Genomic DNA, 24309 nt, shown 5'->3' on the forward strand with positions numbered 1-24309 from the left:
CCCTAACCTTCCCATCACAACTAAGTGCCTAACCCCAACCCTTAACCTAACTATAACCTTATCCCTAAAACCAAGTCTTGACCCTCAAACAGGCCTTTAAAGGGGTCTCAGAAAGTGAGGACAGGCCAAAATTTCCTCACTCCAATGGTCTAAAACTCAAACTGTTTCTCACAAAGATAGTTGTACAAGCACGCACACACACGCACGCACGCGCACACACACACACACGCACGCACACACACAAAGTATCAGTGCAAAGTCTTGTTTTAAGAGAATTTTGAAAACAGTTGTGCTGCTTAATATTTTTGTGGAAACCTTGATATATTTCTTCAGGATTCTTTGATGAACAGAAAGAAAATCACAATTTAAAGGCAGGGTAGGTAGGATTTTTCAAAAAAACAAAAAACATTCCAAATGTGTTTAAACTGTCTTTATATACCAATACATAATTAAAATGTAAGTACTCTGAAAAAGAGAGTATAAAAATCGAGTGTCTGTAGACCTCTCACGACTGTTGTAAACACAGCTAATTATTTCCATTCACTCCCACCCCCTCCCTTCTGGGATCCTTCCAAAGCCACGCCCCCAAAACACATGAACGCGCGACGCCAAACGCTCAGGCTCAGCTGGAAGACGCATTTATTTACCTGAGACGAGTGGAGAGGAAGGAGCGCAGTGCATGCAGTGACATCATGTCAGAATCACATGTAATAAAATACCTAACTTTATCACTATAAATATAAACAAATAAGATGGCTTTTAGTACTCACTATCAAGCTAGCATATCGATACTGGTAAAGTTTAAAATATATTTTGTTTGATTCGGTAACGAGCTATATTTAGGCTATAGGTAACGAGCTATATTTAGGCTATAGGTAACGAGCTATATTTATAAGGCAAAGCTAAAAACAGGTTGCATTGATACACGTTTTTCCATTACCATCAGTTAAACTGTGATGAAGGTGAATTCCGTGTAAGATTCATAACATATACGGTGTTTTGCATGTAAGAGTTTCCATGATGAAAACATTGTTGACTCTGATGAGGACTAACGTTACACTCCGGAGACAAGTACTGCATCGTCGGTTCGAGGACAGGTCCGGGGTCGAGGGCGAAGCAGAGGAGGTCGTTCAAGAGTGCGGGCAACCAGGGTCCGAGGAAGTAGTTTTTGCCTTGTTTGCCTTCGCTGACTGCATATGCAGGTGCTTTGAATTTTGAATGCTCTTTCTCTGCCATAATTTTATTCTTCGTAGGTTCCGCGCCTCTCTTGCGCTCCTCAAATCAAACGGGTGCGCGTATATGGGCAGATCTTGTAGCAACAGTGGTGGTAGCCATGGTTGCGAGAGAGAGTGACAGTCGCCCAAACCAATCAATTGTTTCGTCCCGAATGGAAATAATGAGCTGTGTTTATTGCAGATTAAAAGGTCTACAGTCACTCGATTTTTAAACTCTCTTTTTCAGAGCACTTACATTTTAATTATGTATTGGTATATAAAGACAGTTTAAACAAATTTGAAAAAAAGTTTTTTATAAAAATCCTACCTACCCTACCTTTAAAGGGACTATGTGTAGCTTTTTAGGTATTTTATTATCTAAAATCAATATTTTTATTAATAAATATGCCCTCAATGGTGTACAAATACCTATGCCAATGATCAGACTAATCCTCGTAAACGAAGAATTTATTATCTTTATATACATGGGACGGGTAGGTTCACGGAGGCTTCCATGTAGTTCCGCCATATTGAAAAACTATAATAGCAGAGAGGGACAAAAAGTACTAGGCCAACGCGTTTCCACAACGCGTTTTCGTTCAGAACCAGCGTCACGTGACTGAAGCCAGTAGAAGCGGAGGAGCCGAGCAGTGAGAGGTGCTTGTCACTGTCGCGGCAAGTTTAAAAGGCTGCACTGCAAGGTTATTTATACACCGGTCATTCATACATATGCTGAGTCACAGGATGAGTCCTCGTCGTCAGAAAAGTCCAAAATCGACCGTAAAAGGAAACGTGACCGGAGATTACAAAAACAAGGGTTAATGTCGGGATAGCTAATGCAGGAGAAAGCTTTCAAAAGAGACGCTGAAGTTGCCTGCTTTCTTCTCGACAGGTAAGTCAATGTTACGGTCTTAATTACAAGCTTTTTTAAACATTGCTTGGTTGTGTAGGCTACTTTATTATATAGACAGTAGAACATTTATAGTTAAAAGTTAAACAGGCTCTTTGATGAATAGCAGCTATTGAGTAAAGTAATGTTAGAGAATGCGCTGATGATGATGATATCTAACAATGCACGTAGGCCTACTTCAAAAAATATAATGAGTAAAGAAGGCATTACTACTAATTACCATAGTTCATGTTTTTCACAGTCAGTAATTCATACTGTAGCATTCTTTTTTCCGTTGTTTCAAGTTTCAGTTTGTTTTAAATAACAAACCTGTTCACCCGAAGAAAAACTCGAAGTGCTATTATAAGACATCCTGTCATAGCTTTTTGGTACATAACGGCTACCATAGATGCAACGCGCATTTGAAAAAGTGAGGCGCTGAAGAGCATTATTCGTTTGAATGCAAAATACAATTTCACCACTAGATGGGAGAAATTCCTACACACAGTCCCTTTAAAATTTAATTTATAACATTAGAAATGTCTTTACTGTCACTTGATCAATTTAATGTGTCAATTTAATCAATTTAATTGTTTCAATGTGCTGTTATCATTATGGAGTGGACTATTCTTTTACATTTAGAAAGTTTTTTTTTTAGAAAGATCATTATAGTCATCTTCCTTTGTATGAACAGGGCTTTTCTCTCCAAATGTTTTGATGTAAAAATATCTTTTTACTTTTTTAAACTACAGTTGTGGGTATCGCTTAGGGCTGTCAAAATTGCTCCAAAATGACGTTCGAATATTCCCTCTAAAAAAAACCACACAGTGAGGAAAATAAGTATTTGAACACCCTGATATTTTGCAAGTTCTCCCACTTAGAAATCATGGAGGGGTCTGAAATTGTCATCGTAGGTGCATGTCCACTGTGAGAGACATAATCTAAAAAAAAAAAATCCAGAAATCACAATGTATGATTTTTTAACTATTTATTTGTATGATACAGCTGCAAATAAGTATTTGAACACCTGAGAAAATCAATGTTAATATTTGGTACAGTAGCCTTTGTTTGCAATTACAGAGGTCAAACGTTTCCTGTAGTTTTTCACCAGGTTTGCACACACTGCAGGAGGGATTTTGGCCCACTCCTCCACACAGATCTTCTCTGTCGCTGAGAAACACGGAGTTTGAGCTCCCTCCAAAGATTCTCTATTGGGTTTAGGTCTGGAGACTGGCTAGGCCACGCCAGAACCTTGATATGCTTCTTACAGAGCCACTCCTTGGTTATCCTGGCTGTGTGCTTCGGGTCATTGTCATGTTGGAAGACCCAGCCTCGACCCATCTTCAATGCTCTAACTGAGGGAAGGAGGTTGTTCCCCAAAATCTCGCAATACATGGCCCCGGTCATCCTCTCCTTAATACAGTGCAGTCGCCCTGTCCCATGTGCAGAAAAACACCCCCAAAGCATGATGCTACCACCCCCATGCTTCACAGTAGGGATGGTGTTCTTGGGATGGTACTCATCATTCTTCTTCCTCCAAACACGTTTAGTGGAATTATGACCAAAAAGTTCTATTTTGGTCTCATCTGACCACATGACTTTCTCCCATGACTCCTCTGGATCATCCAAATGGTCATTGGCAAACTTAAGACGGGCCTTGACATGTGCTGGTTTAAGCAGGGGAACCTTCCGTGCCATGCATGATTTCAAACCATGACGTCTTAGTGTATTACCAACAGTAACCATGGAAACGGTGGTCCCAGCTCTTTTCAGGTCATTGACCAGCTCCTCCCGTATAGTTCTGGGCTGATTTCTCACCTTTCTTAGGATCATTGAGACCCCACGAGGTGAGATCTTGCATGGAGCCCCAGTCCGAGGGAGATTGACAGTCATGTTTAGCTTCTTCCATTTTCTAATGATTGCTCCAACAGTGGACCTTTTTTCACCAAGCTGCTTGGCAATTTCCCCGTAGCCCTTTCCAGCCTTGTGGAGGTGTACAATTTTGTCTCTAGTGTCTTTGGACAGCTCTTTGGTCTTGGGCATGTTAGTAGTTGGATTCTTACTGATTGTATGGGGTGGACAGGTGTCTTTATGCAGCTAACGACCTCAAACAGGTGCATCTAATTTAGGATAATAAATGGAGTGGAGGTGGACATTTTAAAGGCAGATTAACAGGTCTTTGAGGGTCAGAATTCTAGCTGATAGACAGGTGTTCAAATACTTATTTGCAGCTGTATCATACAAATAAATAGTTAAAAAATCATATATTGTGATTTCTGGATTTTTTTTTTAGATTATGTCTCTCACAGTGGACATGCACCTACGATGACAATTTCAGACCCCTCCATGATTTCCAAGTGGGAGAACTTGCAAAATAGCAGGGTGTTCAAATACTTATTTTCCTCACTTTATATTCGAACTATTCGAACACTGGTTGCGCATTTTGTCAATGACGCGCATTACGTCAATAACAGGACAAATTAATACAAAGAGACATAACTACTTGTATAGATAGTTTATTTAAGCTTAAACATATTTGACAACGTATTACCTACACAAAAACAAGTAAATCAACTAATGGCCAAGACCGCAGACCTCACTCTCGCTCACTCGCAGGCACTCAATCTCTCTCTCGCCCTCACCCTCACGCTCTCTGCAGTTCATAACGGTTTAAATGAACAATAGGGCTGGGACAATAAATTGATGCATTGTGAATCGAGAAATGATTCTGGATCGATTCCAATTTTTTCCGAATGCATTGCGATTCTCTCTTGAATCGATTCTGAGCTTATTTTTTAACAGCAGATGGCACTGCGTGCTTTGGAAACAGCCGTAATCTGCTGGCTTCCAGTTCCTTACACACACACCACTTGAACCTTCTATAAAATAATCATTCATAAAGTTCAAAAAGGTTGAAGCGAATTACAAGGGTGTTTGCAGTAGGCTGTATAGATTAATCTCACGTCATAAAAGCATTCTGAGGTGCAAGTATATTCTCAGACTCAACCAAACGCACGAGCGCTCTTCTTCGTGAGCATTTGAGCGTGCCGTTAAAAACTAGCCTAGAGCGCCATCTGCTGTTGAAAACTAAGCTCAGAATCGATTCGAGAGAGAATCGCGATGCATTCGGAAAAAATTGGAATCGATCCACAAATCGCGATGAATCGATTTATTGTCCCAGCCCTAATGAACAACAACAATAAACAAATGTTGAGTGCTGATCAAGAGTTTTGTGCAAGCAATTTAAGGTCGCGACTCTTGTCCCAAATATAGCAGGCTTCATTCAGTGATTGAAACAAATATTATTAACATTAATTGAAGTTTTACAGTATATAGCAGGGGTGGGCAAACTACGGCCCGCGGGCCACATACGGCCCGTTAGGCTGTTTAATCCGGCCCGTCGAGTATTTAAATTTTTTTTCTTAAGATCACATTCATTTTGCCTTTTTCTTGCAATACTTTGCGTTATATATATATATATATATATATATATATATATATATAGCCTATATATTGTGTTGCATATATTTGACAATCGGAATATCAGATATTTCATGCCATAGCTAACAAATGTAAAAAAGGAAAAATGACATGAAAGCAGATCATCATTCATTCAGCGCTGTTGTGGCTGCGGTGTGTCACGTAACAAGCAATGACGCGTCACCATGGAAACCAAACAGACAGCGACTTAAGCGCATAGACTTGTTGCACGTTAATGTTTTTTCCTTTTTTGGAAACTCGCAGAGAAAAAAATGTTTGGTAACCGCTTGTACACCCGTTTAGTTTTTCCTTTGATTTGTCTGCTATTTAGTTTCTTTGCTCCTCTGGATTTGTGGATGTATCCTGACTGATTCCGTTTACTACGCCCCCCTGTCTGCCATGTAACGTTACAGAACCCGGTTTTGTTCATTAAATGTTCTGATCTGACTTTGCTTTTTATGTTTTATTTTACTTAAAATAAATTTGTATATTCGTTTATTTCGTTTTTTCCACAAATGTATGACTTTTGTAAGTGCAAATTGATTGCCATATGCAGTTTTAAAGGTGCCATAGAATGTGAAATTGAATTTATCTTGGCATAGTTAAATAACAAGAGTTCAGTACATGGACATGACATACAGTGAGTCTCAAACACCATAGTTTTCTCTTTCTTATTTAAATCTCGTTTTTGAAAAACACCCCTGAAAAACGGGCGAATCTCCACATAACACCAACTGTGACGAAACCGATGGGATCATTAATATGTACGCCTCTAAAAATTTGCATATGCCAGCCCATGCTCAGTGCCAGGCGAAACTGCACAGCCGAATCATCAGAAGTTCTGCAGGTGAAGAAACAAGCAGGAGGAGGATCATAGGGAAAATGGCAGATCTATCTATAATCTATCTATCTATAATCGGATACCGCTACAGTTTAATTCGAAGTTGTTTAGTTGCTCTGCCCATTTCACCACGGACTGTTACAACAATATCAAGCAGCCAGGCTTCTCTCGGCGTCTCAAACGGACGAAGGGGGCAATTTCAACTAACGTTATATTCCCGCAAGCGGCAAGTAGGGATTTTATTAACGATAATTTACATTGTGTTATCTAGATCCAGCGCGATATTGTTTTTTCCTCGAGAGACATCATGGCTTGCAAACGAGCGAACGAAGCATGGCAGTTGCTCAGTGTTTGGTTGTACAAATGAACACAAAAATATTTTTTTGCTCCTTCATCCGAGCCTCTGGAGAACCAGTGGGTTATGTGAATTTCTGATGTGTAATTGTTCAAATTCAGACAGATAATCTTTCTTTCAAAGTCGTTCAACACTGTTTATGCATCAGTATATCGCGTTGCAGTGATAAGATCTTCATTCACGCGATCAACAGGCTGTCATCTGCTCAGTGCTCATCACTGAAACCTTTTATGTGATGGGAATAGATCGAAATACTTAAAAAAAAACTTCTCATGATTCGTTAATCCCGATAGCTGTAATAGTAAAAACATATAAAAGCTGTAATAGTAAAAGTTTTCCAGATAGCTCTACATGTAATGCCAGATATTTCATATGCAAGCATGTCAGCCAATCACAGCAGTGGGCAACAACACTGAAGTCTCACAGCAGACACGCCCCTTCAAACAGAGTGTTCAAATCAATGGATGAAATCAGGCTAGGAAATATGCCTTTTATTTCTAAATTATAACAAATTTTGATCTAAAAAACATACTAAAATTATAAGGGCACCCCAGGAAACATTATAAAATAATAAAATAATCCATTCTATGGCACCTTTAATAAAGTTGAATTAACGTAACCTTCTGTCATTTTTACTCTTCTAAGTGTACACTTGCAGGTGTTTTGTTTCTAATTTACTGTTAGGCCCATTAAATAATAATAAGGATAAACAATATTTAAAAAGTATAGGCTATAATGATCTAACATCTGACTAATTAAAAATTAACCTCAAAACATAACATGCTAAATATAACAGTTATCTAGCATAAAAAATGTATTGTCAGAATGTCGTCTCTCAGTTGTTGAATTTAAAATTGAGAAATAAAATTTGTGGTATAGATACGCACTTTCATGAGATTGTGTTTCATAATCTGCTACTGGGCCGGCCCTCTGTCAAATTTTAAAACACAGTGTGGCCCTTGAGCCAAAAAGTTTGCCCACCCCTGGTATATAGAACCGACATTGAACGCTCCGAGCGAGCTGTGCTGTGGTAAACATGGAACTTTTCCTTGACATGAAACGGTAAATAATCAAACCAGTGGAAGCCTGCAGTGCATGAAACTGCTGTATCTAACCTACCTTATTCATGCAATATCTATTCAGTCAGTACAGTAGCCTACACTTTAGTAATGTTTCTGTTTAACGTTAAATAAAATGAGGCACACAATTCCGAGAAATGTGACAACAAATGTGGCAGCGCGCCCACTCGCAAAGCAGACAGCCGCGCCTCTGCTACCGCGGGCGTGTTTTTCCACATTCGAATATTAATTTTCACCTTCGAAATTCTGTTTTTTAAAACTATTCGAATATATATTCGAATTTAGAATATTCGTTGACAGCCCTAGTATCGCCCTGCGGTTTAGTTACATGTAGAAATTTTCATTTAAAGTTAAGGATTTTGAAAGATCAAAGACTAGGATAACCATATATGTTTTTAGCCATGCATCTAAAAAATGAGTTGAACGTTTTCAAACCTGATTTCCTCTTCGACATCTTTGCTGAGGTAGCGCGCTCTGTTCTGCTCGCAGGAGTAGTAACGGTTATAGTAGACCTGGTCCCCTTCTTGTGTGAAAGCCTCCCTGCAATTGCGTGGTGGATGTCCACTTGTCATGACCCTTCTCGCATCTTGTTTGTTCTGTGGAAAAGATTAACAAAGTCCTTCACTTCACAGGACGTGGAAAAGCAGTAAAATGCTTGTGGTCCTCCTCCCAGTCTCACCTTGATGAGCAGAATGGATTCGATTCCCCTCGAGTCGATCAGGCAGTTGGCCACAACTGGATTCTTTATGTCAAGAGCCTGGAGGACTGATGGGTATTCAGGGTGATTGACAGCCCTGAAAACAAATGAAAAATATATTTCATCCATCTTCACAATCAGACAAGTTTCCTTTGGTACTTTGAAGGAAAAACCAGCATGAGATGAAACCAACCCAACAGTGACTACATTTACATGCACCCTCATAATGTGATTATTATGAGATTTAGGCAATATTGCGATTAAACTTTACCTCATGTAAACACAATACTTTTTTTGCGTATCAAATTGATGTGATTAAGCTCATACTTGTAGTTACCACCATAATCGTGATAAAATGTGGGATATACAGATTTTAAATCACAGTAATAAACAGGCATTTAAACACTTAAATTGAATCTATTTCATTGACAAAAGTGAGCATGTGCTTGTGACGTACACAGATGACTTTTTCATGTGTAGATTTGTAAACATAGCAGTGAAGGCATAAAAAATGTTGTGTGCTGAAGTTCATGTTAACAATGTTGCACGACATGAATATAATGCAGTATATTAATAGTCAAAAATATCGAAATGAAGACATTTTAGACACGCCTATAGAAATGTGTTTTCCATTTGATGCAAGGAGATTAAACAACTATATTAATGTGCATTTGGGGTAAGTGAATAATGGTGGTAAAAATAACCACAATTCTGTGAATAATCTGAATAATGAAAAGAGTGAAGAGGTTTGCTCTTGACATGTAAGCATCTAACTGTGCTCAAGTTCTTACTCTGATTATTAGAAATAATCACATTACTGGTGCACATGTAGTCATGTTTCCAGGTGACATTAGAAAGAAAAAATCCTGGGTGAGTGGGTTTTTTCCTGCGAATATGACCTTTTACAAAACAACTCAAGATGCAACCCAAATGTGGATTTACCAGTATATTAACAGCATTTAATACTGTCACAACACATTTACAGGAAATGAAAATAAAGCAGAAAAAGACGAATAACAGAAAACACTGGTAACCATTGCTAAATAAGTTTGCAGGTCAGGTGATCTTCAGCTACCTGCTGCTGACATTGTAGAGCGTGTCAGTAAATGTGCCGACGATGATCTGAGGTCTTCTGCCAGGCGGGAAGCAGCGACTCATGATTTTCTGCAACTCTCTCTCGTCAGCGTAGTTATCGCAACAGAAAGCTAACATCAGAGCCTTCAGACAGCTCTCCACTGCAAGACCCAGCTCTGGATCCCGAAGTCGGATGCAGAATCCTAGAAACAAAAGAATTCCATACGACATTGCTTTTCAAAGTATACTCCATTTGATGGTGTGTGTGAGTTTCATCATTGTCTAGTATTTGTACTTTTTCTCTCCAGAAGTTATGATCAATAAAACTGTCTTTATACTAATTTAAACTAGAGTTGTGGTATATTTTGATCATTTCACATAAACGCGTGTCAACATGGGCATCGGCATGAGTATGCGTAAACTGAAGTATACTCTGGGCTTAAGAGCTAAACTACATCCTGAAATAAATGAGAGAGAAGTAGCTTGTCCAAGCTGTAAAGTTCAGGATACTTACCGAGTGGTCCAACAGGTTTCCTCTTGAACTGACCCCGGCGGTCAGCCTCATCTATACCCCTCAGCAGTGCTGGCATGTCTTCTCCAAAACGACAAATTTGGTTATTTCGACTGTTTTCCATAGCAGCCAGGCCACGTTGCTTAGAATCTATCGAACGCTGCAGGTCCTGCTTTTCACGGCTACAGAATGAAAAGAAATGAAAAGTGAGATAAGTCAACAGACTAGACTAGACTAGAAACAAAAAGAAGCATTTGTTCAAGATCCAGTGGAGCCCACATATTTTTTTAGAAATGATTCTATTTGACCCTTTTCCCACCCAAATTTAATACATGTTTCATTATGAATTATGTGGTCAGAATTTCAATAAAAGCAAGAAACTCTGCTGGGATTGTCTGTATAAAGAGTTCCCATGGTCAGTGTCAGTAATAGAAAGCCACAGTCAATAAAAATCCCATTCATTTTCTCCATAGGGGAAATTATTTTGAACGATAACGAATAACGATAACCTTTAAAAACAGACTTACTGTGAGCTATGAGGTTGTTAAAATATGGTATTATGTTTCTGTTAAAGGCATCGGCCTGCTTTATTTCAGCTTTTTTTATTTTATAATCATATGAAAGCAGAATTCCTTGTGAAAAACTACATAACCCATTATTTTGCAGAGAAATGTCCACCAATCAGAGAAGTAACACCAAAATCTTTTTTTTTTTTTTAGCACCCCAGTGTTTCCTCTAGGATTTTTTCCAGCTGTGTTGGCAGGCCCGTCACCCATGAGTGATATTCCCTTAGGTGAATTGCCCTAGGTGTTTAAACCTCCCCTAAGTATTATAATATGATAGGCTCCAATTTAGAGCAGCAAAGCGATTATGCGCATCCCATGCGCAGAATGATGCACTTTAAGCAACGTGAAGTTACAGCGTGCAGCGCTTCGCATTGAAAAGTTCAAACCCCAAAGCGAAGAGATATTTGGTGCTTAGTGTATTATATCTATGCAACAGTTTATTGAGCCTTTTCTTTTAACAGTTTTAAATTTCAGTTACAGTGCGCATGAAGGACAATTGATAGTGCTCTCTACTCCAGTGCTGTAATCTAACAGACAACCGGGAGAAAGGAATATGATTTAGAAAGCGCAATAAACTCCAGCAAGATAAAATCATTTTATGCAAACCATAGACCTTTATCTACAAATAAAGTATAATAAAGGGAACATTGATCTTGGAGAGAGTGTCATCGCGTTACTGTCGTAACCAAACGCGACGCGCTGTTTGAATGCTGAATGGAGAATGACTGAGGAGAGATGAGTTTCCATTCACTCTAACTTAACGACTTAAATATTCATTTTTACCTTACATTATGATCGAATGAAGTCTTGGAATATAGTGCACGAAAACGTTATGGTACTTTACAATGTTTTTTATGCCTTTAGTGGGGCTTAACAATAACACAATAGTAGTACCTCACTGAGAAGCTGCAGCCGTGGCGGGATGATTTTTGGTGTGGCCACCACGGCAGAATGAATGTAGCGGAAACACTGCACCCACTCACTTCCATGAAGCTCTGCGAATGAGTTCCTACACTCTCAAACTTTTTAAATATTTGTATGCATAATATACATGTTTTGGAATCAATGTAAAATAAATTGTTTCTATATAATCAACATCTGTGAATAAATATATTTCTCCATTGTTTTTAATGCGATTATGTCATTTGCGATGCTTCATGAGATTGTTCATGGGACTAAATGTTCTTTCCCTCAATAAAGCCATAAAAGTACAGGCTTGTCCCTTTGTCTTTTTGTTCAATTTTAAAATTTGCTTTAAATTAAAATTTGCAATGCTGTGTTTTTCTTATATGTATTATATGTTATGTCTTATAACTCTTAAACATAGACTTTTATAGAATCCCTTTGGAAAAAATATTTCCAGAACTAAGGCTGCTGAAAAAGTGGGTATGTGGTATTATAAATTATAAATCTATAAAAAAACATGGAAATTTCCATTAAAAAAATAAAAATAAATGGTGTGACTTTTCCAGACATGAACATTTTCAATTTCCCAGATATTTCAAGGCTTGATCATGGAAGACTTTTATATAGTGAAGCCATTTACCAACATCTGCACTAACCTCATACTGCCCAGCCTTTCTTTCGCAGAGGCGCAGGCCTGTTTAAACTGATCGATCTGCTGAGCCAGAGTGGAGTCCTGGAATCTAAGATCTTCCAGCTTAGCCTGAATGTGATTCATCCTTTCCACACGAGCCTGAGTGTCAGCTGAGTTCGCCTGACTTATGCTGGACAGAGAGGAGGGGAAGGGTCATAATGTAACAGCTGGAAATGGTACAAGGATAATGTTGTGTAACACTGTTTCCTTTCGGTGCACTTTTCAAGTACCTCCGTTTGAGTTCTTGGATACGCTTGTTGAGCTGAGCTTTATCCTTCTCAAGGTCTCTTAAATTAGTTTTTTTCCGATGAAGTCCAGCCTAAGCCAGAAAAACAAAAACAAAGAGAATTTCTCTTCCGTCAGCCAATCACCACTGAGATGTGAGAGCATAAAGGCAACTGTTCAGATCTGATTTGTGTGTCCCGTGGATACATTTTTAATGAATAGGTTTACAGCATTAGTATCGAATTGAATTTTAAACACAAGATTTTGAATCAGAATCAAATCGTGGAATTTGTCAATGCCCAGCTCTAAAAACACAACAGCAACATGGAGAGGTTTGTGTATACGGCATCTTTCTGAGATGTTGTCTTACAACATGATGTGTGGCCACGGCACTGGAATACTATGCCTAATGAAGCAGCAGCAGAACGTAGGAGGCTGGCATGCGCTGCTTTAAGGCCTTCACACACAGAGTGTGACGTGATAAAGTGAAGCAAATCATAGACAAATGGTGCTTTCACATCGAACGTGAAACGACTGTTCGCCTTCGGCTAATTCACGCCTGCACAATAGTTGGCTCTGACCAAGAATGCCTTTTTTTCTTGTGTATGTATCTTGTAGGTTTTTCCACATGGCTTTAAGCTCATCTGCTGCACAACATACAACACTGAATTGAGATAAATAAATGTTGTTACTACACCAGCAACACAAACTATCTATAATGCTTACAAGACCTTACAATAATTATTTAAATAAATACATCATACAATATAATCAGCTAAGTAACAGGTGCATTAGACCTACAATTAGCATCAAGCTACACACAATTTATAAGATTACTGTTTTTGCTCAAAACCCACTTTAAACCATCGGGTGCTTGTAATAACTTCCGATTGCGATCTAAAGTGGATTTTGATACTATGAGAAAATATTGGTATAAATGTCTCTTTTAAATATTTTGTATTGTCTATAATACATTTCTTTTCTAATGGACCTTGAGTCTTGAAATAAAGTTGAATTCTATATAATGGGCAGACATGCATTATTTTTGGTGTTTTATAATGGACTGAACGCTACACCTTCTAAGCATTTCTAATGTAAACATCCTTTGCTATAAAAATACCCGACCCACATACAGAACATTTTACATCGTTGTAATCACAAGTCTATTTTGCTTCATGTTTCATCTGTAGAAACGTTTCTCTCAGTTGTTTATGTATGGAACTCAGAACGAGGAAGAATACAGGACGTCGTCATCCAGAAGGGAAAGAAGTTATGATCACATAATATGATTGACAGATCTAGACTGAATGAGCACTCTCTGACTCATAACACACTGGCACCTGGAAGAAAACAGGTCGCAAAATGAATAGAAATTATATTCTGTAAAAAATAAATATGAAGTAAACATGTGAGACTGTTACGTTTTATGCGTGTTTGTTGCTTTGCTTCTGTATGTGTTTTTCCCTCCCTCTCTTGTGTTACGTCTCCTATTAAATCAATATTTCTCCAGATGTGCACACTTTTCAACTAAGATCACCACTGGAAGTTGATGGGAAGAAGAGAAGCCATGTGAACTCAAATAAACTGGAGCAGATGCAATTGAATGTGTGAGAACCTCAAAAAGTTCTCTGTCACAGGCACCAACGATAACAAGAACTCAACATCTATTCTCTTCTCTCTTCCGGAGTACTTTTATTCTGTGTTTACACTGGTTTTCTATTTCTATTTGTGCAACAGCAACTGCTCCATGCACGTGATCTAAAGCTCAAATCTAATTGGACGGCCCATTTTATCACAGGGCGACAGGGAAAATAATCAGAAAACTAGTCAGAAAAAAATACCCAGTGTGAATAGCTCCACAGGGATCTATTGTTTTGATTCAAGAGAGTCATCGCATTGTACATTCGCATCGCTTAATCGTGTGTAGACCAGGCCGACTATCAGTATATTGTTATTTTCCACTCAACCTGCACTTCGCAGCAACAATACAACCTTGTTTCTGCAGCGACTTTCAGCATGTTTCCAACAAAGTCCTTCATGTTTAGGTTTCACTTGGTAAAAAAAAAAAAAAAAGAGACAAAAAAAAAGCAAAGCTATGTGAAATAAGATCAGAGCGGTCAGACTGAAATGGATTTCCAGAAGTGTGATTTGAATAGGATTTCAATGATTTGTAAAAATCGTATTTCACGCCTGCTTGCTAAATATGATCCGATTCCAATCGTATATGCACAAAAATCAGACCTGGACTAACAGTCTGAACAAGGCTAGAGTTTCCAACCTATTGTGCTGTGCATGCATGTTTGTGAGATTTTGAGAGTTTGATTTTGCACCTCGGCTGCTTTGAGATCTCGGTTGCGCTCCTGTGCTCGGCTCTTCAGTTCAGCACACTGTGGCTGCAGCTGCTGCATCCGCTCCGTCACACCCTCCAGCTGATCCTGCAACTGCTGGAATATCCTGTTGGCCTCCTGAACTTTCCCCTACAAACAAACAAAACCCAAAATAGACACCGCACATTACTATCAGTCAAACATAATTCGATTTGAATTAGCATTTTCTTCACAATGAAAGAACTATTAGGGCTGCTGGTTGTGTACAACTCAACAGAGCTCTGTAACAATGGCAGAATGAAAGCTTTGAGGCTGGAGCCCAGGGTTGCTAAAAGATGACAGTATGAACGCAACTGGAATATCAATGAGGTTGCAGGCCTGATGTACTGTGCCCAAGAGCATATTCTGGTAGTAATGGCCTCCTGTTACAAATGGTCTCTTACTCTATGTCATTATGAAAAAAATTTATGCATGTTACAGGAGCATTAATAACTGTGTTTTGTCATTTGGGTTTCTGAGTGTTTCTCATTGTTATCAAAACACAATAAGAATAAGGAAATCTTGGTCTGCCAAACCTGATTGTGATCTTTAAATGTTAATGGGCCGGGAAAAAAAACAGAAGTCATGTCATCATTGTGTTTATAAATTTGCAGCCCGATAGAAAAATGTGCCTGTGCTTTCTTCAGAGGCGTTGTGTCAACAAACTAATCATAGTAAAACTAGATGGAAAGAAAAGGCAAAACAGGCTGTTTCAATCTGATTGGCCGGCTTTAAAGGGAAAGTTCACCGAAACATTGTGTCAGCATTTACTCACCCTCAAGTTGTACCAAACCTGTATGAGTTTCTTTCTTCTGCTGAACACAAAAGAAGATATTTTAAAGAATGTCAGTAACCAGACAGTTGATGGACTCCCATTAACTTCCATAGTATTTTTTTCCTACTGTGGAAGTCAATGGGAACCATCAACTGTCTGGTTACTGACATTCTTTAAAATATCTCATACATGAAGAAACTCATACAGGTTTGGAACAACTTGAGGGTGAGTAAATGACAGAATTTAGATTTTTGGGTTAACTTTGCTTTTAAGCACTTCTGAGGAAGAACTCAATGGTTAGCAGCATCAAATTTTGAATGTTTTACAGACTTTTGTGTTTGATGCACTTTGTAGCAATTTCTTTTAAAATCATTTCCAGAAATTTGAGGTATTTTCAATACAACCATGCGACTGTTGTGCTATTACTTACATTCCATTTGGTTACACTTTATTTTAAGGTGCCCTGAATACAGTAATAATACAAATAAGTACTGAATAACACTAATCAATTACGATATACGAATTACAACTTGCTATATCAACATGCATAATACTATAATTATGAGTATGGTTCAGGATTAGTTGCTTGTAATTATGCATACATTTTTTTTTTTTTAAACGAGCGGTTCATTCATAAACCCTGTGGAAATACAAACCTGAAGACAGAACACAATGAGCGCAGCGCTGAAAAGAGATGGGCTACATACAATCTATATGTCAGGCAAGAACAAACTCCCACATTTGAATGGGAATAACAAAACTGAATAACAAACCAAATCATTGTGTACTATATTTTTCCTTCTCACTGTTATTTTATCAAACTTTTATTTTTATTGTGTGTAAACGTCTTCAACTTAATGTTACCAATGCTTTGTCAATGTAAAGATTTTTTTACCTCTGAATCTGTATTGTGGAATAATGTAATTCAGAAAAAACCGACCCTTAATTGTGAAAACAAAAATTGTAAGAGATGGCTTTACACGTCATTCTCATTCTAGCCAAAAAACGCCTACTTAAAAGCTGAAATCTGGACCAGATTGTATCCTGTAGTCAAATGTCTAGCTACATGACACTAGAGGATACTGGACCACAGGAACTGCAGATAATATTCAATCACCTCCCACTCTTCCACTTTCTTGTCATATTTGACGGTGGATTTCTCTTCAGTTGCGATTCGTTCTCTCATGGGCTTCACCTCCTGTTCCATCTCTGCCACCTGATGTGCACAGACATACATTTCAGTATGAGATGACAATGACAATGACAGCAAAAGCAACTCACAATCTTCAGTAATATGAGATATTTAAAGAGCTTTTAACATTTTCAACTTTCTTTAGTGTGTAATGTTGCTGTTTGAGGATGAAAAAGTTCTGCAAAGCACAAAGTCACTCCAAAGGGAGTTATTCTCTGTATCAGTGCGCACTGTTTCTGAACTCCCTGAAATGCCTCAATTGGAAGTCTTGAGTTTTCTTCTGAGAATGTGCATGTCACAATATTTCTCAATTCAATAATTCCTACCCAAGGCATATGCAAAATAAAGGGGCGAGGCCTGGTTGAGTTGTGTTAATAGTGTGTTGAAACTTGCGGTTATGGTTTTCTTTCAAATTAATTTGTGAATCAGACTACACTGATCAGGCTGTATGTTTTGTTGTTGTGTGCAACTTAATTGAAATAGGATGTTAAAAGTACAAAAAACTCTTTACACCGTAAAAAAATGACAAAGCCACTCCAAATATAATACGATTAATAAATCGATCAAATCTGGTTCGGAATTTGGAATTTTGATTAGATCCATGCAGTCAGAGCTCATGTTGTGCTGGCGGTGATTCCTGACCAGAGCCCAGGCCATCTGATTCTTCAGCTCATCCAACTTCTGCTGCATTTCATCGAGTGAAGCCAGGTTTTTATAGCGCTCTTCTTTCTCGTGGTACTTTCTCTTTAGTTCTTGCAGAGTCTACGTGAGAGAAAAGGGTGTGTCAGAAATAAACTATGCAGTCGTCTCAAAGAACAACTAGTTTAGCAATCCAAATCACATATTGTTTTCCAAAGCTGCTCCACCCAAGGCATAGAAAAGTGTGATTATTTTAGCACTCACCTCCCTGTGTTTCTCCACTGTATTATGGGTCATGGTCTTGGTCTTCATGATGTAACTGTAATCTTCCTTCATCTGATCAAGCTGAGTGGCTTTCATGAAAAACTACAACAAAAAAGAGCAATACAAATTTCAAGTTTGCATTTGTCTTAAGGGAAGCAAATTCACACGTACACACAACCATTAAGACTCACTTTGTATTTGTCCCCCTCTCCTTTGGAGTGGAGAAAGTGTTTACTCATTTCCTGGGTAAGGATAGAGACCGGATTGTCCACCTGAGGACGGAAGAACCAAACAGATTCATCAAAACAGATTCCTTAAATAGTTTTGAGCAAGCATTTTGAAAACTGAGAAGATCTTGAGCAATACCTGGATGTTAAAGTGATCCAAAATGAAGATCAGTTCTTCCTTTTTGGACGACACTAGGTGACCTAATTATAAAGGGAGGCACATAATAAATCAAATAGTCAGACTTCTGTGCTGATTTATCTGTCATGTGGTAGAACCTAAGCAAATCGGGCAGATGCAAACACATACAGGTTGTGTGACATGCCCTTTCCCACAAAACCCATGAATAAAACTGTGCAAGGTAAAATAAATATGAAACAGTCTACAACAAAGAGTATAAACATGGTTCATACCAACCAACCACAATGTGGTTTCTGCAGTGAATTACTAAGCAAGAAACTATTGAATTTGGTATGATTAAATATGAAGTACCAACGTAGCACTGCAATTGTCAAAACCAATCTAAACCAGTGGAGCACCACAGATGTCACATATGTTGTGCATATGTGCACATCTAACTCGACTGGCTGTCGATTACACATCAGGAAAGAATTAGATTCTGGCTTTAATTACGAGCGCTTCAGCAAATCTTCACTTGCCTTTGTCACGACAGCACAGACGTTAAAAGTTCAGGGCTCCATCGTTTGGAGAAAAAAAATAATCATACTGAGATTTTGATTCTGAGATGAACGCTTTTTAAAAATAAAATTCCTTCAAAAATAAAAAGCTTCAGGTTTGCTGTGCTTGCTTGTAGGGCTACACAATCTGACCAAAAATGTTGTAATTATATAAATCAACACAGGGCTCCAGACTAACATTTGAGAACAATGAGCACTAGGTTCTACAGATGGTGGCGCCAGAACCTGATTTGGTTGCACTAAGGGGGATTGTTAATCAAAAAGGCAATTTAATCATAAAAATAATATTATTAGTAACTGCATATAAAACTGTTACATGTTTATTTCTTGAAAATGCACATTTGAACAGTAAAGCACTAAGCTTCAGTTGAGATGCAGATAAAATTAACTTTTAACAACAACCTAAGTTTTATAGGGAAATTTTTTATATTCTACTCTAATTAAATGTACCATTGTTCTTCTATAGAATCATACTGAACTGACCGACATCTTCATTGATTATAAAAGGAGCACTCTTTACTTACTTTCTGTGTATTTCTTCGCAATTTGAAGAAGTTTTTTTTATGCGACTTCGTGACTGTTCCTACTTCATAGTTTAGTACAAAAAGTGTCAAACCTTGACAAAAATTGATTTCTTGACGATTAGATTTCTCATAATAGGGAATTCACAATATCTAAACATCAATTTAAAAGCAAAGCGTGGGGAAAAACACTATTTTAGGGAGTGGAAATGGCTAATAAGTGCTCCTCTGCCACCATCTACTGGTTATAGTGGTAATTTCTTACTTTTTTAATTTTTAAAGGCACACTATGCAGTTTCCGTTTTTCTCAAACAGCGACCTCTAGAGTCGCTGTGGAGTACTTGTATTTAACGTTACAGTCGTAAATAACACTCAAGCAGAGCGTAAATAACACTCAAGCAGAGCGCGCACTCTTCAGACCGCGCTTTCTTCGTCGACTCTGCCATGATTCACGTCTGAAATGCGTGTTAGTGTCTTCCATAGAGGCTGCTTCATATGTTGTTGATGTATGTGACGTTGTGCCGTAAAGCAAGTCGTGATTCTCGCGAGATTTGTCGGGGCGCCACCTCTCAAACTTGCATTGCTGATTTTGCCGCTTTGCTATCGGAATGATACACCCACTACGAGTTCGTTTACCATCTAAATGATTTCGAAGCTGTTATATTAAGGTACAAATCTTGCATAGTGTGCCTTTAAATAAAAACGTTTGTTTGGCAAGTGTTAGTTTTCCTACATCTTTAAACTTTTAGTTTTACAAATGGGGACAATCTTTGATAGATGAACAAATAATGTTTTTGGTCATCACATTAAAAAATAACATTTAGACTGGATTATATTTAGAGCTTTGAAATGCTGGAAAAAGTGTAAAGCACTTGAAAGTCCTTGAAAAGTGCACAAATGTCACTCTCAAAAGGTTGTACGAACCCTGAAATGAATAATGTAAAAAACATTTGACTAATTCTGCCATAATACCATGGTTACAGTTAGCGCAAATATATTAAATCCATGGTGAATGTTTCTGATTTGTGGACTGAAAAGCCTAACTTCTTAGTTCACAGCACAATGTTTCACCTGGTTTCCACGTCAGCGCTGTTTGATCTAAAATTTATGAAAAAAGGACAACAGACAACATGCTGAAAATACAGACTCATGATAATTACACTAAGCCATAATGGCAATTTTGGTTTTATTTTGATTTCAGCACTACTTATCCCAGGTTTAAACCTGTTTAAGGACTTATATCAACTGATTACCACTTTCAATTGTATTTGTTACATGATTAATCAATCACTATTAACCAGACAAATCAATATTTGCTGAAAAAATTTGCCTCTTGAAGAATGAATTCCTCTGAAATTAGTCCTAAATTAACGTTATCTCACAGCCCTAGAATAAACTACCCAAAGTAAGTGAGTGCCCAAAGGTAAAATGGTTTTGTAATTGTAAGTATACCTGTTTTACTTCTTAGCTTATAAGTCCGCAGTCCCTCGCTGGAGATACGAAGATCTACGATGATGGATTCGCCAAAAACTTCTGGCTTATACGCATCACGACCCCTGTTTCTCAGAGTGATGGAGACGTCTGCAGAGCTGAACATTAAAGACACAAAACAGCGTGAGAGACTATAAACAGACTGTGACAACATGCAGAAAAAGCAGTATATGAGAGCTGTACCTTTCTCCTTCCTTAACAAATCCTTTGAGTGAGGAGCCTCTGTTGGTGGTTTGAGCTTTACCGCCCAGGGCCACAATCAGAGCCGTCAGCACTGCACTTTTCCCACCTAACACACAAATACACATGAAGCCATTAAACACTTTCCAGCATAGACAATGTAAAACAAGCTTTCACAAAACTCATAATAGGTTGTTTTCTTATTATTACCTTTGATAGGTTTATTTAAAAATCTATGATTATGTAATCTCTCTTCACATTTGGTAAAACTGTAGTAAGCTAATCTAAAGATTTTAAATTCGTCCCTTACCAGCCATTACAAATATTCATTTTATGGCAGTCAACTTTAACGCAATTAACGTAGCATCTGTTTTTTTATGTCATCCTTTGGCTAGTGTTATATTATATGATCACGCTCTTCTTCATGCAAATGCTTTTAAACCTTTAAAGCGCGACAAGACAAAAGAGAATGCACTGTCTGTGAATGTCCTGTCTATGTGTCACACACGCACGACGCACAGAAAGACATGTGCCAGTATCGTGCGCACAGACAGCGTGCCAGAAACGAGTTCTCTTTTGCGCTTGAACGAACAATAACACACACAATTATGCCAAAATGTTTTGTCGAGTATCCTCATAAGAGCAGTCTTAAATTAGTTAAATAAAGTCTTAAATGAACGTAAAGAGTTGTGAGAGAATGAGACGTGTGTCATGTGCAGCAGAGGCTGGTCTTAAAGTATTCAATTTCAGTATATGTCCTACCTGTTAGGCATTTATTATGGGTTTAGGTGAGGATTGTTTGAAGTTCACTTAAATTAAAAGTTGTTATATTTTTTGAAGCCTAATGAATGTTAAAAAAAATTATAGCTTTCAATTTCACTGTATTGTTGAATGGCTATAATAAATGTTTAAAATTGGGCGAAAAAATTCATTTTCATGAGGCATTAGTAGCTTTATTAGTATCAGTGATACTGGCCTTCATTCATAAAAAGATGCCATTAAACAAGTAGCCTATTTAAAATATACTGTCTTTATGTTGTCTCTACATTAATTTGGAGATTTACTGTGAAATGATTACATTATAAAATGTATAAAAAAATATATAAAAACTGTAAAAAGTGTTTTTTAAATTGTGATTAATCAGAAAAAAATTAATTAATCTAGTTCATTTTTTTTATCGATTGACAGCACTAGTTTATTTCAAAAAGCTGTCAGCTGATTAAGGTTCAAACTAGAGAGCTCTTATAATTAATGCAAGAAACATTCCTGAGAGCCACATTTCACACTTAAAGAGCTGCTGTGTTCCTCAACCAGGGGTCTGTGGCCCTCTAGTGGTCTGGACTGTGGTGTCCCCATTTTATCTCGAAATAAAAATTCTGTTATCACTTACTCACCCTCAAGTTTTTTTAAACCTGTATGAATTTCTTTGTTCTGTGGAACTCAAAAGAAGATATTTCAAAGAATGTTGCTAATCAAACAGTTTCTGGACCCCATTGACTTCCATAGTTTTTTTTATACTATGGAAGTCAATGGGAACCATCAACTGTTTGATCAGCAACATTCTTCAAAATATCTTATACTTATACAGGTTTAGAACAACTTGAGGGTGAGATTCATTTTTAATTCATTTTAATTACACTTGACAAAACACTGTTGATTCTTTTTTATCATGCTTTTAACGAATCAATTTTGTTCTTTTCTTTGGTGTCCTGGTATGGGAATTTATCTTTGAAGAGCCTGAACTCTTTTAACCAAATTGTGAAATGGTCCAGTAGGTTGATTGGGGAGTCGCTACTTACAGGTACAGTGAATAGGTGTTTCAATTTCAAGTGACAGGCATCATCCCCTGTATTGAGTTCCAGCACCTTCCGTTTAATCGGTGGTTTAGTGTACAACAAAAAGGTATAAGAACAGCTTTGTCCCTGTAGTGATTAATCATACAAGTAGTAATAAGATGAAGTAGTGGGTTTATTATAATGTTTTAGTGGTTAGTGTTGTTTTTATAGTGTTGTCTTATGTATTGTCTAGGGCTGCACAATATATCGAAATTATCGAAATATCGCAAATGTATATATCGCGATATGCATATCGCAACGGCATGCAATAACTGGGGTCATGAACAAAAGACAAAGAGAAAATCACTCACTGCTCTTGGCTAAATAACTTTTGTAGCTTTAATAAGAATCAGTATATATTTAATTCATACAGTAAAAACTAAGCAGTGCTTTTTATTTTTACATTTGATTATTTAGTTTCTATTGTTAAATAACCCTAATGTAGGCCTACCTGAAACCCTGAACCCTGTGGTTTACGCTGATGTTAAAATAACACTTCTTATGCTACAGTAAAACACTGCTGTTCACTTTCAGAAGTTGTAGGGATGTTTTCTGGTCACAAAAAGAATGTGGCACATGCATGTAGGTTATATAATTTTAAATATATTTGAAAGATAATTTAAGTTTATTTTACACACTTTAAGCATTATTGTATCGCATTATTTAATGAGTTATGGCATATCGCAATTTTCTTCAATATCATGCAGCCCTAGTATTGTCAATGATATGTATGAGAAACAGCATGAATTTGTTCCCTGAAACCTAATTTACCTATGGGTATAAAATAAAGGAACCTGAACCATATTTTAGTTACACTGCGTTTTTGCTTGAATGTTCACTAACTAGAGGCTACATTTCAGCTAAAATGTGGCTTGGTTTTTTTCACACTGTTACGGTTACAACCAACAGAATAAATGAATCTGTCATCATTTATATGTGCATATTTATATTTTATATTTATAACAAATGAAGATCTTTTAATGATATCTGAGTGATTTCTGTCCTTCTATTGAAAGTCTATTCACCCAAACGTTCATTCTTGCATGTCACTCCACCACATTTGAGCTTTCACAAGAACCAGTGAGATTTGTTCTCACACATCAAGCAAGTACGGCTAAGCTTCTGTTTACCTTATTTGACGTGCTCTATGTATGTTAGATGATCAATGTTTATGCGTGTATAAAAGCCAAAATTAAACCTGTACATCATATAAAGCAATTGGGTCTCTTCAGAAGACTTGGATTAAACCACTTCAATTGGATTAGTTTTACGATCTCTTTAGAAACATTTTGAAGCATCAAGAGTTTTGGGTGAATAGACTTTCAATGGAGGGTTTCATTAAAAATATCTTCATTTGTGTTTCAAAGATGATTGAAAGTTTTATGGGGTGAACTACCCCTTTAATGCCATTCAAAAAAAGAAACATGAAGAACAACTTACTTCCATTGTTTCCTACGACAAAGTTGACGTTTGGACCAAACGTAAAGGGACCAAGCAACGAATGACACATGAAGTTCTTTAGAGAGATACTCTCTATGATGCCCACCTCACCTGTGGCCTGAAAACATACATACGCACATGTGTAAGCAAAGTCT

The 24309-nt window shown here is 37.5% G+C and overlaps 1 protein-coding gene across 1 annotated transcript in view; it reads right to left on the bottom strand.

The window, feature by feature from the left end:
• Positions 1-24309, bottom strand: part of LOC311086676 (structural maintenance of chromosomes protein 6) — a 41315-nt gene that overhangs the window by 13534 nt on the left and 3472 nt on the right. Inside the window, exons 3-17 of the mRNA XM_084119676.1 lie at positions 24155-24272; positions 20883-20988; positions 20661-20797; positions 18131-18192; positions 17956-18036; positions 17765-17866; positions 17504-17623; positions 16787-16885; positions 14859-15005; positions 12534-12622; positions 12269-12433; positions 10144-10322; positions 9631-9832; positions 8538-8652; positions 8294-8454 (exon numbers count right to left, since the gene is read on the bottom strand). Coding sequence (XP_083975802.1) covers positions 8294-8454; positions 8538-8652; positions 9631-9832; positions 10144-10322; positions 12269-12433; positions 12534-12622; positions 14859-15005; positions 16787-16885; positions 17504-17623; positions 17765-17866; positions 17956-18036; positions 18131-18192; positions 20661-20797; positions 20883-20988; positions 24155-24272 — 1883 coding nt within the window. The remainder of the gene's footprint in view (positions 1-8293; positions 8455-8537; positions 8653-9630; positions 9833-10143; positions 10323-12268; positions 12434-12533; positions 12623-14858; positions 15006-16786; positions 16886-17503; positions 17624-17764; positions 17867-17955; positions 18037-18130; positions 18193-20660; positions 20798-20882; positions 20989-24154; positions 24273-24309) is intronic.

Source organism: Abramis brama (genome assembly GCF_963993115.1).
Source record: "Abramis brama genome assembly, chromosome: 7".
Classification (NCBI taxonomy): domain Eukaryota; kingdom Metazoa; phylum Chordata; class Actinopteri; order Cypriniformes; family Leuciscidae; genus Abramis; species Abramis brama.